Here is a 19,869-nt window from a genome sequence, read left to right as displayed (position 1 = left end):
TCTCTTTGTAATGACTATTATATGGACTAAACGTATCTTAATTAATCAATAAACTCCGAGTATCTATTCATTTCAGGGACTGAGTAATATTCCCTCTTGGAATTAGTTTATTTTTTGGACTTTTTATTTTTTCCTTTTCTAACCATTGGTATTGGCACCTGTTCGTCACTTGTAAAAACTTTTTTCAGGGCTAAATTATCATGAAGGTCACTCGCATCTTTACCAGTCTTGAAGCCGTCTTTATAATGACTCTTTGAAGTAGATCTTGACAAGTTAAACTGTTTGGCAGCCCCTCTTAATGTTTTTCTTTAATTAGTTTAATAGCACCAGAAAGTTTAGTTTTAGAAATACGATTTCCTTTATATTGTTTTTGCTACGAGGCATTTTACCTGTATGAAAAAAAAACAAAATAATAAATATGAGCATTCATAAACAGAATTAACAAGATCACATTCGAATTTATGTACCTTGACCACATGACCAAGGTACAACTGCATTAGTATGGAGGTTATGATTAACTCAATCAAGCATACTACATTCTAAACTTAACTAAAGTACATGTTTGAATCAAATGGTTTTAAAAAAATATGTAGTAAATAACAGAAGTAATAAAAGAAATGAAAAATATTAAATAACTTCCTTTTTTGCGGCGAAAACGTTAAACTGATCTCCCATGCAAACTCGATGCAATGGCCGCCTGCAACTTACTTCATGTTGATCAGTCTTATCAAAGTGCACTATGACACACACCGACAAAGAGACGAAAAAAAGTGCGAACATTAAAAAAAATCTAAGTGGCTCTAGGTACAACGGGGGTCAAGGTACAACAGGTTCCCCTACATGATTTTAAAATAAATATGTTAAGAAATGCTTAGACCGTTATTTATGGTCTAACTAAGTAAGAAATGGCATGCCTTTTCTACCTTCATTTCTAATTTGTTTATTGGTAAACAGTAGGTACACGTCGAGTCTCTAAAATAATTAATTAATTAGGTCAGTAAAAATTGTCCTTTACGAAAATTACCTGCATTTATTTATCCGAGCCTTGGGCATTGAGCAGGATTTTTTTGCGTGGATGTTTTTAATTTACGTTTGAGCCGTTTGGTTTGGATTTGGAACCTATTATAGGGGTAATTTAAGTTAATGAGTTGTTTTGGTAAATGGTTAAATTATAAATATAACCTATACCTACACATAATGAGACAGTCTGTATTTTTTTTTATTAATGTCTTAAGAAAAAACTGAACAGACAAACAGCAAATTAAAAAGCGCTTTATTTTTAATATTAACTTTAACAAACTTTCGCAAGCGCTAAAAGCGCTTGAAATGCTTTAGGTACCGAGTGAGTTTTCAACACACAGATTTCGAATTCAATTCAATGACAAAGACGCATCCATGTAGAGCGAGACAAAGAGTAAATTAATATAATGGGAAAAGAGAACCCTCTTGAGGATGATTTATGCAAACCAGAAAGATAGCGCCATCTGGTTTTTGGCCCAGTAAACTTACATGTATACATACATACCTATACTTCTATACTTCGGATAAAACGTTACAGTAGTATTTAAAATACGAGATGTATAGTTAAAATAACAAGTAAGTAGGTACTCACTTTAACTATACATCTCCTATTTTAAATAGTAAGGTGACGCTATATTTAGACTCTAAAATTGTAAAAGCGAAAATTGTCCACAATAAAGGCTAAAACAAACTAGCATGAAAATAAATAAAACAAATATCCAGGCTTTATTTTTTATTCTTGTAATGTTTTCGTTTGTTGTAATATTCTTGAGCTGCCTTTTTAGTTTCATCATCGCCTAAATATTTAATTTTTCCACTTATTATTCGATTGATTGATCTACACCAGCTGTTTATTAAAATATTTACACATTGACTAATAAAATATTTTCGTAATTCTTCTTTATGTATATAACATTTAAATGGAAATTCTACCATTATATTTAGTACTGTACTAATGTTTGTCTTTATTCCACTTTTTAAAACATCTTTTTCAATTAAGAAAGATTGTGTTATATTCTGAATATCATGGAAGCAATTTTCTAATTCTTTACTAGGATAGCAAAGCCATCTTTTATTTATATATTCTTTTCTTTTAATGAAAATATTATTTGTGTTGCTATCCTTATAGTCTAATAATGTTTTTTTACACTTTCGACAGCCTTTTACAATATTTTTAAGACATTTAGTCAGGATCCATCCACACACATAATTGCGTTGGCCAGCATCAACGTGCGTTAAATTTTGCGTGAGAATATCGTTATTTAACATTATATTTGATTCAATTTCATTAGGACTATTAGGATATGTTTCTTTTAAGAAAAAATCTAAAGTTTCTAAACATTTATTGCCATCACTTTCGCAATTAGCAAATTTGGAGTGGGGCATGTTATAATTATTAAGCAATAATGCCTTAAATGCCCCTTCAAATGCCATAGTATTCGGAGCATTATTTCTTGCCCCGTAACTCCTAATATTCCCAAAAAAGTTTTCTAAAGGATCCTGATTTAGATTTCTTGTTAATAAAGCATCGAAACCATACTTTCTGATTAAAATTCTCCAAATTGCTTCCATGCCTTCAATTGTTTTTATTAAATTAGCAACAGATGGCACTGTAGTTTCAACTAATCGAATATTACTACCAACTCCTGTCGTTTTAATAAATTTCACTGTTTTTAGTACCGTTTTGGATTTTTGCCACAACTCATGGTGGGGAGAATCATTTTTAACTGGCCCTTTATAAATATTTCCATTAGGTATATGTAATGAGTTGCCATTGAGGCTATCAAATAAATTATCTAATAAAATTGTTATGTCGACGAGTTGTCGACATTCTTGCGGCAGATCTCCCCTGGCTGTAAGATGCTCTGTTACAACAGCGACGCTGTGGCTTAAGAGTTGTGTTGCGGTTTTTACCTTCATTTTATTTATTTTATCAGGGTTCACATGTTCCTCTGTTAATTTATTGAGTAGTCGCAGTTCGCCATATGCTTTATCTACCCCATAAACCATTTGATAATAATCCCATTTAACCACTTTTTTTTCATTATTATATGTATATGTCATATTTTTATTTAAAAGATTATTGCGAATGCCCTTGATCAAGTGAGGGACATCAAACAATGGTATTATATTATGACCATTAACACTGAATGAATCATAGCGCCACTCCTTGTTACGACGCATATATGTAGATTGGGTTTCATTCACTAACTCAGTTATAGCACCTACATTCACAGTGCTTTGGTCGCACACAGTATTCAATATAATTAGACCACACTCAAGCACATGTTTGGCTACAATTTTAATTGTATTTTTCAATTCGATTTTTTTTAAACAGTTCGTAAAGTAGTATGCAACAGGTTGCTTAAAATTGTGCTTTACGCCTTTGACCATGAATACTAGTACATGGTCTGCAAATTGTTGGCCTGTATTTGATGTGAATCCCTCCAAAGTGTCTTTGTTGACATTAAAAAAGACTTGAGGTGTCAAGGACATTTCGTCGAACATAAGACTACAGATGCGTTCAGACCTATCCATCTCTTTCACGGTTTTTCCAATTTTTTTAAATATAATAGGATTCACACCTGGGGTTAATTTTATCTGACTAAGTAGCCGTTTCATCGCTTTTGAGGACGGCAGTGTAAAATATTTATGCATCAATGAGTAACATTTTGGGCTTTTTTTGTATAATGATAATGCTAGTATTTTTTCTTCAATAGAAAAGCGTCGCCCTTTTGGTTTCTTACTCGTTTGAATTTGCATTTGAACAAAAAGCTGTGCTGGTTTGGTCATGTTGTCAATGAGTTTGGTAAAAGCAACATCTTCAGAGATTTTTTCGGCACTGGCCAGTCTAGTCTTAAAAGACTGACTACGTTTACGCAAGCGAGATATTTCAGATCGCATTCGTCTGATGGTCGAGTCAACGGGTTTCATTGGCACTTGCTTGTGGATGACTTTCTTCCCTGAAAAAGAAATAAAATTCAAATATTAAGAGAAACTTAAAGCAGTTCTGAATACAAAGTGTAACATTTACAAATATTATTGTAAGTCCTAACTAATATTGTAAATGCAACTACAATTATGTATGTTACATTCTTTCACGTTTATGCCATTACATAGATTTTTCTCAGAATCTTTGTAACTATAAGATGGTGTAAATAACAAGTTTTATACCAATTTATAAACTTTGATGATAAGTGTATAACTTTTTCAGATCCACTAGAATCATACATTATTCAGGTTAGTGGTCGACCGTCAATATCAACCACCATAGAAAACATTAAAATATTTGTGACATGATTTTGTCTGATAGTAGATTGACTTTTAAGAAGATAACTAACTGACAATAACAGAAAGAAAACATCACAAAATAACCATTAAATGACACTTTTCCAAGGTGCCTGAGCGATGAGAGCCTTGAGTTACAAAGAAACAACTAAATATGCAATTTCGAAAAGGGAACATGTATTAAGTTATAAATAAATTTTATATATATTAAGTTATAAATAGATTTTATTATCTATTTAACAATCAGCTCAAAACAAACAATTGTTTCGTTCTACCTACACAAATGTACGAAATCATTACAAAAGTGTAAGTGTTATTGGTACTGGTAATATCACTTTAAATATATTCTTACTTTCGTTTGAATGTGTTTAACGATTTGGCAATCTTCACATTCGCAGGTAACCGAGACAAGTCCTTTGATGCGGTAAAATAATGTGGTCTTGTGAAAGTAATATGTGTGTGAATTGTTTTGTAAAAATTTTCCTTATTAATATACAAGTATAGTAGGCATGTAATGGTTAAAATATATTAAGTGTGGTTTTACTAACGCGTTGTAAATTATTTTGCGGACTTGGAGAGGAAGACAGTGAGTAATTTTCATAGTGATCCCATCAATCTCAAATCTCGAAATCAAATTTTGAGACAAAGCAATGACAACGATTACTGAGATAACTTACCTTTGGCAACTCTGTCTTGTCTACTAATTACACTGTAATTATGTTCCATTCTTATCCAACATGTATCAGCTAGTTGCGGATGATGCAAACGATCTTGACGAGTTCCTGAAAATATTACCATATATTTTATTATTAAAGTGCTTTTTGTTACAAAGTAAGTAGTCAATTCTGTCACCAATTTTTTTTTAGTCAATACACATTACTATACAATATTTTTCATGATAATAAAGCGACAAAAGTGCATACCCAGCTGCGTAGTTTTGACTAATCTTGGCAACTTAAAAGGTACTTTTTATTTTATCATCGTTTATTGAGTCATAAGACAGTTAAGTAATAAACAGTTAAGTAGTAATAAAAAAGGGTGTAATGAGTTAAAGTGTATCTATTATTGTATGGAAGTGTATGTATCATTGATTGTATGGAACAATCAAATCTTTCCTCTTTATAATAATATTTTAATAATAATAATAATAGTATAGATAATTAGATACATTAACAGCTAATACCTGAAATGTGGCTACATAATATATTTATACCAGAACTAAATGGCTACACCTAGTTTGAACCGAAAACTTTTATTATGTTGTATGTAAGTGTTGTGTCCATGAACCAATTTAGATGAAGCTTGCGCAGTTTACTAAGGTGAAGTAAATATTAACAAAACTAAGTGACTAAAAAGAATGGAAATTAATTGAAATTTATTGTTATAATAAGTCTCTTTGTAATAGTACTGAGGGCCCTCGATTAAGTTTAAAATACCTGTATCATGTCATCATCATCCATAGCATGCCATTGCAATGTAAGTGATTCATTTGTTTAATAAAGGTTTACCTACAAATATCACAAGATTGTGACACTCTAGGGTACCATACTACTTTATATTTTTTATTTGTACAAGTAACCTTGATCCATATACATATATCCATCAGTACCCAAAAACGTAATAATGTGTACTATATTGAATACTCATTAATTAAAAATAATGATTAGTGTACATATAATGGCAGCACCCACCCATACAATTATACGTGTTTTCTGTTTGGGGGCAGTAGTCTCCGAGTGTTAGACTTCAAACATTTTCGAGAACATAGTACAAATTAATAAATAACATGTTCTGATTACCTGGATCTGATGATGGACCAATATCATCAATAACAGTAACTGTGGAGACAGTATTGCTTGGGCCTGGTTCAACACTGACTGGTCTGATATCTCTTCCTGGAATTTTAATGAGTACTATTATTAGTCATCAGTAATTTAGGCCATCTTTTAAGTATATCAATAACAAACAATTGAATTGAAATTGTCTGAACTGAATAACACTTTGACATGGAATGAGAAAAATAATGCAATTTTTTTTTAGATATTATGGGATTTTTTTAATTGCATATATTTTATATTAATAATTATTTATTATTCTACAAATCACACATTGAAATTTAACCTAACCATAGTGCAACATAAACAACAGTTGGTTTTATCGTGCACTGGTTTTTATAATCAATTACACAACAGTATTAAAAACTAGAAACAAACAAAAAGAGAAAACAAAATCAAAATCATTACCTGTATCTAATGACAGACTAAAGTCCATATTAACAGCAACTGTCTCTACATTGCTTGAATTATGTGGTACACTGCTGGATCCAATATCTCTGCCTGAAATATGAATTAATAAACATTTTAGTATGTTCACTTCATGTAGCTACACAAATATTATGCTGGTTTCCTTATAAGTATAGATAATTACTAGCGGACGCACGCGAATTCATCCGCGTGAAATTTAGTTTTTCACAAATCCCAACCATGATTGATGATGAGGAACCATGATTATGATGAGGAATCATGGATTTTTCCGGCATGAAAAGTAGCCTATGTGTTAATCTAGAGTAAAATCTATTTCTATTCCAAATTTCAGCTAAATCGGTTTAAAATCAACAAAGTGTCATACAAACTTTCATCTCCTATTTTATCCCCTTAGTGGTAGAATTGATCAAAATCCTTTCTTAGCGGATGCCTACGTCATAAAATCTACATGCATGCCAAATTTCAGCTCGATCCGTCCAGTGGTTTGGGCTGTGCGTTGATAGATCACTATGTCAGTCGGTCACCTTTGAGTTTTATATATTTAGATTGTAAGTGGTAAAGTTTGTGTGGTTGTAGGGGTAATCTCCGGACTTACTGAACCGATTTTGGAAATTCTTTCACCGATAGAAAGCTACGTTATTTACGAGTGTCATGTGCATTTTTTTACTCTGTGTTCTTTCTGGAACAGGAACCATGTTGGTGAAACCGCAGAGCGTCAATTAACGGCATTTTTGCGTCTTTTAGAAGTTTTGTATTATCTCCGAAACTTTATGACTAATTAACATACTGTAAAAGCCAAATCGTATCTCTATAATATCTTATTAATTGTTAAGTAATTCATTTTGATAAGGATTTAAGTCTAGTTGTGTAAATAATGACATAAACCTTAGTGTATGATTTAAATAATTTATTAAAGTACAAAAGATACTATATCTGCTAAAATATAGAAGATATATGCTGTCGCGACACTTTTTGTAGAAAATGATGTGTTCTGTAGTTGTAGTACATTAGTTTATTCTAACATGAATTTGAATAGTTATTGCAGCGCACGCCATGTAAACAAAACTTATGTACCCCTTGGGTTACATTATTGGAGTTTCAGGAAGGATCCCTAATTTTTTTGAAAATATAATATAGCCTATAGCCTTCCACGATAAATGGGCTATCTACCACTGAAAGTATTTTTCAAATCGGACCAGTAATTCCTGAGATTAGCGCGTTCAATCAAACAAACGTATCGCCAAGCGATTTAGCGTTCCGGTACGATGTCGTGTAAAAACCGAAAGGGGTGTGGATTTTCATCCTCCTCCTAACAAGTTAGCCCGCTTTTATCTTAGACTGCATCATCACTTACCATCAAGTGAGATTGTAGTCAAGGGTACTGGTAAAAGTAAAGTAAAGGTACTTGTAAAAAATTAAAAAAAAAAAAACTAAAACAAACTCTTCCGCTTTATAATATTAGTATAGATTTGCAGTGAAGGCATATGACATTTAAAGACATATAATATAATTATTTAACTACAAAAGTAATTGGTGTTAGCTCTGCTGGAACCACCGTCGTCTAGAGTTTGTGAGTAAAACTGGCTGAAGTGATTTTATCATCATATAAATAAATTTATCATATCAATAAAAATAATATCTCACCAGATAGGTAAAGGGTAGGTATAGCCAATGCATTCAATCTACTGTTACGATTTTTGTCTCTATCTGTGAAATGAATATCACAAACTCTTTTCTTCATATAAAATTCAAAGTCAGCCTCTGTTTCCAGTTTACCACCGACAAGGGTGACCCAAGTTTTAAAACGATCAGGAAACTTAGCCCGCTGTGGGAAGCGATGCATTGTTACATCTGAAAATGAAAAATTAAAGAATTATAACATTTAAAATGTTACTTCAATCTTATCTTGTAAAATTTATAGCACATCAATTATTAATCTGTGATAGAGTCAGATATTAAAATAAATTTGATCAGTGTAAAAGAATTTCTGCATGTTGTTTATTGTCACATGTGAGACATGTGAAATCTAATTTCTTAAAATGCACATAACTGAATAGTTGGAGGTGCATGCCCAGACTTGATTAGAACCTATGCTGTCCTTACCAAAGGCAGAGGTAATATCTACTAGGCTATAACAGCTTGTACAGTACATACTAGTTAAAATATTTTACAACCCCCCTGGTAATGTCTCACTCTGGGCCCTGAAGAACACATTATGTTGTTTATCCAGCAGGCTTATTTACTATATTTGACATATCCTTGTTGACCTAAACGAAATTGAGATTCTATGTAACAAATGTCATCTGATGCCAACTGGTGGATAAGTTATAGTAGGTAGATGACAATTGATCTGTTGTTTATTTTAATATGTTCATAATAAAGATAATTATGTATTTCAGTAAGCCCTAATGATAATACAATATGCGTACGCCACCTTTAGGCTGACTGGATATTTGCTACTCCACTGGTCACTGTAATTCAACATCTTATTTAAAACAAGTATAGCTCTCATTGAGTGGCACTGTTACATCAGCATATTGTCTTATATACCAAATATTAGGATCCACCGATGCCTTACCAAACATAACAAAAATAGACATTTAGTATAGTTAGCTATTGAAATACCAAATAAAATTTTAATAACTGTCTGGTATTTTAATAACTAACAAAATGAAATTTTAATAAGTAATGAACAATTTATATTTCATATGCTGTATGTTGTATGCTTTGATGTCATGCTACATAACTTTTGAAAAATAACTGAAAAGTTGAACTGCATGACAATGCATGAACTTATGTGCAATATAAAATCGTCATTGGCTATTATGTAGTCTGTGCGTACATTTCTTAAAAAATATGGTAGTATGGTATATGCATATTGTGACAACTCATAATCCAACACAGTAGTAGTAAATATATAAGAGATATTCTAAATAGTGACACAATGGTATCTATTTAGTTGACCATGGAGAAATTTGAGGTAAGCCAGTTTTTTAAGTTTGCCCCGCAAATCTCAGGCTTTCCTAACTATAAAAAACTTGAAAATGCAAAGCTTATGAAATGAAGCCGCCGTGGCTTGGCTAGTTAACAGGTAGGAAAGAGCTGTGGTTTTATCATTTAAATAACCTTGATTTTGTTTATATTAAGCACTTACCGTTTGGTAAACATCCAAAGGCACAAAGGCGAGGCATTTTGGACAGTAATTGACGAAGAAACACAGTAGAAAAAAGGAAAATGGTAAAAGCGTCTATATCGCACAAAATAACGTCCTATCGTAAATCACACACAAGTATGAACCCCGGGAATGTCTCAACAGCAACACGAAGGAACTTAAAGCTCAACTTAACGCACTAACTGGAGATTTTCACAGGGGAAGGCACAAATTATAGCAAATAACAAACACGTCCACACGTATTCACAACTGCCAGAATTTGAAAAGATTTTGATTTTTCAACTTCTGACATTTTATTGTTAAAATTGCTATAGTAAAAAAATTCGCAATATGGCCATCTTGACCATCTTCAGATGCAAAAACATTATTTATTCTTTTTTTTAATTTTTTACAATGATAATGATACAAAATATAATACAAAACACTTTAATTAAATTTATAAAAACATAATTATTATTTTTCGGGCTCAGACGAATTATATTATGGCTTGTTAGTTCGGGGCCGGCTACCAGTTGGCGCTTTGAATTTACTTTGAACTATAAACGTCATCGTATATCTGACTGTCCCCCCCCTGGAGCGAGAGCAGTGAAGTGAAGTGCAGTTTATAGCATAATATTTTTAGATGTAGAATAAAAGTGTCATCTGCTTATTTATTTCCAAAATCGTGCACACAACAGGTAAAATAGTGTTTTTATTACAAAGATATTTAGTTTAAAATGATTTCTCCTTGTAATGTCTTAAAACTCGTTTGTAGGTTAGAGTAGTGCGATTTACTATGCAGAACAACCCCCAGGAGCTTTCATGGCAGGCGATACAGGCTATTGTGGGGGTTAAACTCCCACCTAATGTGTTGCGTTTTGATGATATCGGCTTCCACTTAGTGAACAATTCGATTTCGAGTGCAGAGGATTCAGACTCCGATGTGGAGATCGTCGAAAATGGTTGGGAATCCGACAACAATGTATCCTCCAAACCTGAGCACTCCGACAACGAAAAGACGTCTCCGGACCGCGAGCAAAGCGAGTCGCCCGTCCTACATCTCGTGGAACCCGACAATAACAACACGGGCAAAGACCTGCTACACTATAGAGACTTTTTAGTTAAAATGGATACCAAAGATATAACCGATAATGAAGTGCCTCAAACGAACAACGACGACGGCGATAGCTCCAATGGGAATGTTATGTCAATCGAGAATTATTTAGAGGTGACCTTATCAACAGACTCCGAGGCTAGTCATATGTGTAGCCAATGTAACCAAATGTTTACCAGTGAGCAACTGCTATCCTCCCATCAGTGTAACGCCAAACCCACCGAAGAAAAGAAATATCCCTGTCATGTTTGTGCTGAAAAATTTCCCAGCTACTGGGAGCTCCGGAAACACATAAACAACCATTTTCCAGGAATGTTAGACTCCAAATCCAGTTTTTGTCATCTATGTCAAAAGGATTATACCAAAACAGGGTTCATGAACCATTTACGAAAGCATACGGGTGAACGACCTTTCGTATGTGAGCTATGTCATAAAGCCTTCTCACAGTCCAGTTCATTGTCAATACACATGAAGTTCCATCTGAATGTTCGGAAACATGCTTGCACAGTATGTGAAAAAAAATTTGTAACCAAGAGCGAGCTGTCCCGACACATGACAGTACATACTAAGCAAAAGTCATACTACTGTGGGGTCTGTGACAAAGCCTTTACACGCTCTGACAACATGAAGAAACATGAGAAAACACACGGATAACGTCAGACATAGTCTGAACATCTGTGGAAAGCATCACTCTCATAAATATTCATTTGATTAAATGATTAGATATAATGTTTAAATGGGAATAATGACATTGTGAAAATATATATTGTATGTATGAGTGTGTGCGTGTGATGCTTTTTACACAAGGTCTTGTTTCCAATTCTCTGATTGCCAAAAATTTTAGTCATAACTGTAATTGTTAATTAAAATTTACATTGTTTTATACCAAATTGAAAATTTCAGTCTAGTTTATAGCTTAGTCATTATGTGTGTTATTGTGAGTGAATTTACACTCCTTGTGTGCTGCTGTAATTGCTTTTGAATATGGTTTTTACCCGACTGCAAGAAGGGTTATTAAATATTAAGCAAGTATGAGGGAGACTTTATTATATTAAAAATATGCCAGGTGCTTTAATATATTGTCACACATATCTTGATCCAAAGTTGCCTTTTTAGATATGATAAAGTGATATTTAACATGTGGATATGGGTCAAATGTCCGATGGATCTATGATAGCTACAGTGTAGTATTTGTATAAGATAAAAAAGAATGAATAGTACTTTGAAGTGAAGGCCTTCTATATATCACAATTTAAATTGTCACAAAACTAATATTGTTCCTGCTTCACTTGAGAGCTTTAATAAATAATATATTTTTGTAAATCTTTGCTATGAGGTAGTGTTTACCAAGTTGTAAAGTAATCTTTGCCAAATTTTAGATAAGTATTTGAAGTGATTCTTATTGAACTGTGTTGTAACCAAAGCAATAATATTGTGTCTAATGTGCCTATTCTATTTTATACTATTAAGTGAATTCAAAACCAAATATATCTTAGATGTTAGAAAATTCATAGTAATGTTAATTACTAATAATACCAAATTGGATTTATAGTCAATAATAATGGTAACATATTTTTATACACCATAATATAGCATTTTATTGAGGCACTGTTTAGTTTCCTGTATAATGGTCTCAGAATCATAATTTAGTTTAGCCACCTTGAACAATTAGAATAGTTTAGTTAAGTATATTATAGCTTAATTGAGAAGATAATTGGAACAATCATCACAAATGTTATACAGTGAAAATATATTTAAATATTCATAGTGAATTGCTATGTACATATTTTTGTGTTAAGTGATGACAAAGTCAATTATTTCAGACTATCTTATTACTAATATATTTGTTGCAAAATAAATTCCAAAGATATAAAATTGGCTTCAAACCAAAGCTATTTAATTTTTCATTTGTGCCACTTACTATTTTACTGGTAGTCAATACCTTTTATAATATATTGACATTTTTATATTTAGTATAAGGCAATAATTACAATTTAATATATTTATTGTATTTAATAATTAGAATTAGTTGCATGATATAATTGTTCATAGAATTAAGGGTTTAGATTGAGCCAAATGGAATAATACACAAAAAATCTACAAGACTGACAATAATATTCAGAGTAGATATTAAACTCATGCACAAAATGTAATAATTATTTATTTATTGATGCCTTAACAGGAAGTTTTAAAATATTTATCTAAAAATGCACCTTGTTATAAACTCATCATGACAATTAGTATAAGATCAGTTTTATTGAATTAAACTGTTTAATAGAAAATGTAATAATAATTGTCGATTTTATTAAAGAGTTGTTTGTTGCAAAACATGTTTTATTTATTAATCTAAATTAAATATATCAATTTCATTTTCCCTTTGTTCTAGGTTACGCGATGTCGGCAAGGTTACGTAATCTTAATCCGTATGAGTTACATAAGTACCTTGTTAATGTTTATTGTTTAAATGCCAAAGGTTCTACGGGGTTACTAAAACGGGACACCTCTAGAGACCGAACCGACCTCGACGTTATCAGGGAAAACCACAAGTTCTTGTGGGAAGAGGACGATGTTGCCGACACTTGGGAAAAGCAACTGGCTAAAAAGTATTATGATAAACTTTTTAAAGAATATTGTATTTGTGACCTAAGCAGATATAAAGAGAATAAAGTAAGTGCTTTTGTATTTTCTGTTGTAGAAAATGCTTAGTAGATACCAGTCATAATTTTACATTCAAATTACTAGGTAGGTAGGTGACATAGGGCAAATTATTGGATTATTGTACTTTAGTGATAGATATTTTTGAATTCAACTACTTATTTAACTGTTTAATCTAATGTTTATTAGAACCGCTGGCAATTGATTTTTTTGATCCATGAAAGTTAACGCTTGACTGCAATGTTTCCCAGTTGTACCGAAGTGAAAAAGATAAATAAATATATGTATGACGAGTGTAAAACCGTTGACAAAAGGTCGTGTACAAAATCCCAAAAAGGACAAGTAAATATTCCACGTGGGATCTATTGAAAATGCATCAGATGTATTTACATATTCTAACGGTCCGTAAGGCAACATTGGAGATAATTTATGTGCTCCAGTCTCCCCTAGGCGTCTGTGATGAGATGGGGACGGTCCCCTGTGAAATTCAATTGCCTTTTTTGCCTCCGAGACCTTCCTTTGTGTTGCATCGGGGAGTGCAACAATGGCCGTACTGCCTTTTTGTAGGCTAAATATAGCGCACGGCATTCACCCGTGCCTACCGCGGCCACGTATCGCACATCTGCCACGCCACTCCCTATTTTAACCGACTGAGCGGAGAAGGCTGTATCATGGGAAATATTAAAAACTTGCCAGCTGCCTATCGCGACTACGTCCGCGTAGATATTTTTTCCATCACATCCTTGTGGACTTATATCTACTAAGTATCTTATAGGCGTTTATAGGATTCCGGGTTACCTTTAAGGAAATTATATTTTGATACTAATAATAGACTCGATGTCGCGACCACCCTAGGAAATAATCCTAGATACGCCAATGAACTATCTCATAGGTAGAGATCGGACCACACCTAGATTTGTTTAGCAGTTAAGTTTTATCCATACCTACCTACCTACTACCTGGAAAAATATTTTCTAGGAATCGTTTAAAAATAATGTATGCCAAATACAGATTTTCTATTTATGGTACAGGAACAATCACTTAGATTGACTGGTAGACGCCCGCGATTTTGGCTACGTGTAGGCAAATAGTTTGTTTTAACTTATTCACATATTTTTTAACCTCCGTCGTAATAAAGACGTGTGTTGGTACAAGGGGGTGTGTCTATCTATGGCATCGTAGCATCTAAACGTATGGACCGATATTGATGCGGTTTTTCTTGTTTAAAATATTACATGTTGGATTTTAATCAGAAGATATTATATTTCTATTTTGATAGAAAGAATTTCTGATAGCTAAATCCATTGTGTAATATTTCAAGGCTATCGGGGGATTTTTACAACTTTTAATTTTAATTTGTCAATCAAAAGTTCATATATACCTACTACCTACTCATATTTGGGAGAACAGTAACATGGTTTTAGTAGGTATTTTATTATAAGTAGCAGATACTATCGGACACCCGCGATTTCGTTTACTGCTGGACATGGCCTCTTGCATGGACCTCCAAGCAGAACGGTCACGAACCGCCAGCATCCAACGGCTCCCTGCAACCCGCTTGATATCCTCGGTCCACCTAGTGGGGGGTCGACCAACACTGCGCATTCCGGTGCGGGGTCGCCATTCCAGCAACTTTTTTTTCTCTTTTTTTAAAAGGTTAGCTTGTATAAAGCTAAATATTGTAACATTTAAAGGTAGCATTAAGATGGCGAGTTGAACAAGAAGTGGTGTTGGGAAAAGGCCAGTTCCAATGTGGTGCTAAAAGGTGTTTCAGCGACCAGGGCCTGAAGTCGTGGGAAGTGAACTTCGCGTATGTTGAAGATAATGAGAAGAAAAATGCACTCGTGAAATTGCGTAAGTCAACTGCTTAGGAATCAGAAATAGTAATCATGTGTAGTCGGATGCAATCTTAATGACGTGTCGTTATAGCGTGCGTTAATCTGTGCAATAGTAGATTTTAGGTATCACCGGTTATGTAGAAGCGCGGCGGTGTGGCATCACCCCACGTGCGCCTCCTACCCACCAGAAGTCGCTCTTACTCGTACATAGCATACTTTATGTATGACCCGACGACGCAGTGGTGTATTTACAAAACTGGTCCTGGGTTCGAGGTTTTCTTAATGGTCTTAGTCTGGCTGGTCGGAGGCTTCGGCCCTGGCTAATGACCACCCTACCTGTAAAGACGTACCGCCAAGATTTAGCGTTTCGGTACGATGTCGTGTAAGTAGATACCGAATAGTGTGTGAAATTTTATGCTACTCCTAACAAATTAGCTCCTTCCATCTTAGATTGCATCATGACTTACCATCAGGTGAGATTGTTGTCAAGTCAAGGGCTAACTTGTAGAGAAAAAAAATGCATCCGACTATATTTAGGTACATGCCGTACGATGGTGAACCCTCGGCAAAATAAAAGGAGTATTCGCATTCGCAGTACCTAGTCTCTAGCCATTCTACTGCACTACTTACTTAAATACCTAATAGTCCTAAAGTACTCAAATACCTAATAGTCCTAAAGTAGGTAATGTAGAATGGCTACTGCGCATACGGCATACCTACTGTTGCATATACGTAGCGCCGGCCCGAAGTAAATTTTAGAATGGAGCGAGATCCGATTATGTCGCCTCTCCTGTTTGCTCCAGGCTCCTAATAATAACTCTATGTGCCAATTGTAAGTCCAAAGTAAGTATGGAACGCGAAGATCTCGACCATACTCTGCAGTGGCCAATTGAAAATTTAGACGCATTACCGTTTAAAGGACCGACTAGGATTTTAATAGTAGGTAATAGAATATCGATAACTTCTAAAATCATACTCCCGGACACCGGATGGCGAAGTGATGGCGCCCGCGCACTCAAAATAAAGACAATTGTAATAAAAGAAATTTCTTTTATTTTTCTTTGCCATTTAGGCGCCCTCTAGGATTTGGCGCCTGGAGCGACCGCTCCGTTCGCCGTATGGACGGGCCTATCAGTGTTCTGTCAGTGTTTTATTAGTAGGTATACTAGATGCCCGTGACTCCGTTAGCGTGAAATTCTGTATTTTAAACATCCTGCAGGAACCATTGATAAAACTAGTCTATAAGCTCAATAACCTCCCAACGTGCTGTAGAAGTTTTGAATAATGCTAGCCACCCACCATCCAACAAGTCCACATGCCTGCAGCGCTTTGTGCGTGACATCATGCAGATCGCGACCAACACACGATCAGTTTTATCGAATGTTAAGCCGTTAGCGCTGCAGGCTTGTGGGCTTATTGAATGGTGCGGGTGGTTAGCATAAGTAATCGTGAACAACGATCGTGCAATTATTATGAAATTTCTGCAACACAGGACTCTGTACAGAATGCTCGGAAAAGTTAAACTACAAATCAAAGAAACGCGAAGTTAAAAGACTTAAGAAGAGTCAGAAGAAAAAGAGGAAAAGTAAAGGAGTCAGTGACGATGAGCATAGTGATGATCCATCAGCAGCTGTGCCGGATGACGTAGCTCTAGAACCTTCCACTTCTAATCCAGCGACAGAAGCTACTGAAAACGATGAGTCGTTGTGGAAAAAAGGTAAGTAATGTTATAGGTAAATAATTAATATCTCTCCCTTGCAGCGTAACTAGAACTACGCAATATGGTAGAAGACTATTATCAAATTTAATATAAACAATATTAATTTCGTGTCATGCAATAAGGGACCGAAATATATCGATATTAAAATTTGGTGACGTCACAATGTTACTTGATGTGCTAATATTTTTGTCAAACGCTCCGTTTGTACAATTAAAACAATTGTTATTGTGAGGTCATGAAACAGTTGAAATATAGACCATCATGGCCGACAGCGTTTTGGCTCGTACAGCCAAAAAATATTTAAAAATTAAATCATCTAATCGTTTATAAATATCATCTAAATCGTCGTCACGTTTCAGAAAAATATGATATTTTTATTCAATCTAGTAGAACGATAATGAACAATTTAAGACATTTAAAAAAAAGTGTCAACTAGTCTATTAGGTATTCACTAGGGCGTAATGGCTACTCTACATTCGATAGTAGAGATAATATTCTTGTACAGAGATCAATTGTACCTATAGTGAATGCCCATGGTCGATGAAGAATGAAGATCGAGTATATTTACCGCCGTGTCGGTTTTTTGGACGAACATCGAGGGTAGTTTGGCTGATGACAATAGATAAAGACTTGCCATTAAAGCAGCGTGATGGGTGTAAGCTCCATTTCCCTTCTTCTATAATCCCTCCTTACAGGCCTGGCGCCTCCAATCCGGGTTTATTCTATTTCTGGTTAAGCCATAATTAAAATATGTATGGCTATAATTAACCTACCTACCTAAAAAAATAGAACCTATTGCTGAATGAAATGCTTTAGTGGGCTCTTATATATTTTTAAATACTATATAGCTATTAAAGGTACCTATTTAATATTTTATTAACATATTGATTTGTTTTTTTAGGAGTTCAAGAAACTGAAGAAAAATCTCGAGAAGAAGAGTTTGAAGATTACCTAGAAGACTTATTATTGTGAACACTAAATTATATTGGTGTCATGTTATTGCCTGTCAATAAATAAAGAATAATAAAATACCTACCAACCTATTTATAGGAAAGTTAAACGAACAACAATAGTTTTTTATCAAATTATCATAATTTTGGAGTTTTCTATCGTGAATCGTCTATTCTACTTAATCGTAATATCAAAAATCTCTTTCTGATTCTGTACGTAACACTGAAATTGAATCGAAATAAAAAATCACTGCTTTCATTTTCATTTATTTATTTGTATTTTCATTACATCCTATTTCTTGGCTACATTCATTTTGTGTGATTGAGTAAAAATTGTTAAAAAATCACTACATTAACAACCACATTATCATTAAATATTTAAACAAATTAGACAATCATGTGAAATGTATAAACAATACTTTGTACCTACAAACCTACATCCATACAAATGTATAACAAAAATAAATCTTCATGGCAAGCACTATTACAAAGAAATTCGACTTCCAATAATGTGCGATCCGATTAACTCAGTCAACATCATGTTTTTATATAACTAATTAATATAATATTTAATGAATAGGTAGGTATATGTAGATACAATATAAAGAAAAAAAAACAGTAAATAAATAAATAATTCGTCTTCACAATTAGAATTTAGCGACAAAATAATTTGATTAGAATAACTTTTCAAACGAAAGTATTTCCTTCTGAAGTCCAAGATGGCTCGGAGGCACTATAATAAAATCGTAAAGGGATTTTCACGTTTAAGCCCCTTTCGAGACACAAATTTTCTTGGAAATATTATGTTATCTTGATTATCACAATTTAAAGTGTCGTAAAGAAAATAAATTAACAATATTTGTTATTAATTTTTTCAAATAAACAGGCCAAAATAATTTCTTATCAGTTTTTGTGCTTTATTATCTCAATAAATTATTATTATTATCCATCACGGAGACTGCCAAAGCGCCTTGGAGCATGGCTATTTTAATTTTCGTCCATTCTTAAGTGATAGAAACCTTAGCCTGAAAAATATTAAGGCTGGTAATGATATTTCGTATTCATATTGTAATTAAATATTAAAAAATAAAATAAACATGAACGTTGACTGAACCAAAGTAAATCATAAATATTTCCACTTCACAACAACAAAAAATAGAAAAGTTATATTAGACATATTATACATATAGTAGTAGTACATAAAAAGTAAAACAAAGAAATATATGAACCTATAGATAGAATAACAATCACAATAAAATTACTAAATATTATCACACGTTTTTGAACAGCCTCAAAACGACTATAAATTATTTAGTTTCAGATAAATCATTGAGAATTTTATATAACACAGCATACAAAACAATCATAACGTCAATGTATTATAAAAACAACTCTTAAATATACTTAATGACCAAAGCACACATGTAACACGCCAAGGGATTCTAATACCGCATGTATACTAGGCCTGTAGCTAGTTGTTTCTCTTTCTACAAACGCCTAACGCTTCAAAAATGAAAAAAAAAATATGGAAATGATTCATTCATAATCGACAGGTCACGTGATCAAATTGTCGATCGGATCTGTCATTCAACATACAATTTGTTGTAGTTTTCGAATCATTAGCGTTTATAGAAAAAGAATCGAAGTGCCACATGGTCATACAACAGACAAACTACTACAAAGTTTGTCTACTTTTTGTAGTCTGTTGTATGTAGGTAATGGTAATATTTTTATAATAGCCCAATTGTTCTGTAAGGCTTTCTTTTTTTTTGCCATTTGGGCACAATTTAGCCATTGTCGAGTAGATTGAGAAGACACAAAAGAGATTTTTCGGTGTAGGCTCTATTTTAAGGATATACTAAATATTTA

The 19,869-nt window shown here is 33.4% G+C and overlaps 1 protein-coding gene and 1 long non-coding RNA gene across 4 annotated transcripts; one reads left to right on the top strand and one right to left on the bottom strand.

Moving 5' to 3' along the window:
• The first annotated feature begins 1,012 nt into the window (after positions 1 to 1,012).
• On the top strand, positions 1,013 to 18,731 carry LOC112045988 (protein FRA10AC1 homolog). Of its 3 annotated transcripts, XM_024082448.2 has the most exons (6): positions 1,256 to 1,408; positions 10,327 to 10,421; positions 13,224 to 13,504; positions 15,187 to 15,346; positions 16,823 to 17,047; positions 17,952 to 18,731. In XM_024082448.2, the coding sequence occupies exons 3-6, from the start codon at positions 13,232 to 13,234 to the stop codon at positions 18,020 to 18,022; spliced, it is 729 nt and encodes a 242-aa protein (XP_023938216.2). In that variant the 5' UTR covers positions 1,256 to 1,408; positions 10,327 to 10,421; positions 13,224 to 13,231; the 3' UTR covers positions 18,023 to 18,731. The 3 variants fall into 3 exon arrangements, with proteins under 3 accessions (XP_023938208.2, XP_023938216.2, XP_023938191.2); XM_024082440.2 differs by lacking the exons at positions 1,256 to 1,408; positions 10,327 to 10,421 and adding an exon at positions 1,013 to 1,156; XM_024082423.2 differs by lacking the exons at positions 13,224 to 13,504; positions 15,187 to 15,346; positions 16,823 to 17,047; positions 17,952 to 18,731 and adding an exon at positions 10,499 to 13,165 and having other exon boundaries at positions 1,351 to 1,408.
• Positions 3,846 to 6,134, bottom strand: LOC128198647 (uncharacterized). Its single transcript, XR_008251373.1, has 3 exons — positions 6,108 to 6,134; positions 4,986 to 5,090; positions 3,846 to 3,983 (listed from the first exon to the last, which is right to left on the bottom strand). It is a non-coding gene; the product is annotated as an uncharacterized LOC128198647 (long non-coding RNA).
• Positions 18,732 to 19,869: the final 1,138 nt, after the last annotated feature.

The sequence above is a fragment of the Bicyclus anynana genome, chromosome 13 (assembly GCF_947172395.1).
Source record: "Bicyclus anynana chromosome 13, ilBicAnyn1.1, whole genome shotgun sequence".
NCBI lineage: Eukaryota > Metazoa > Arthropoda > Insecta > Lepidoptera > Nymphalidae > Bicyclus > Bicyclus anynana.
The sequence above is the reverse complement of the archived record's forward strand: the minus strand, read 5'-3'. Positions and strand labels throughout refer to the sequence as shown.

Bases quoted from the DNA above. Each gene is read 5' to 3' on its own strand.
- LOC112045988 (XM_024082423.2), top strand. From the start codon at position 10,520: ATGCAGAACAACCCCCAGGAGCTTTCATGGCAGGCGATACAGGCTATT.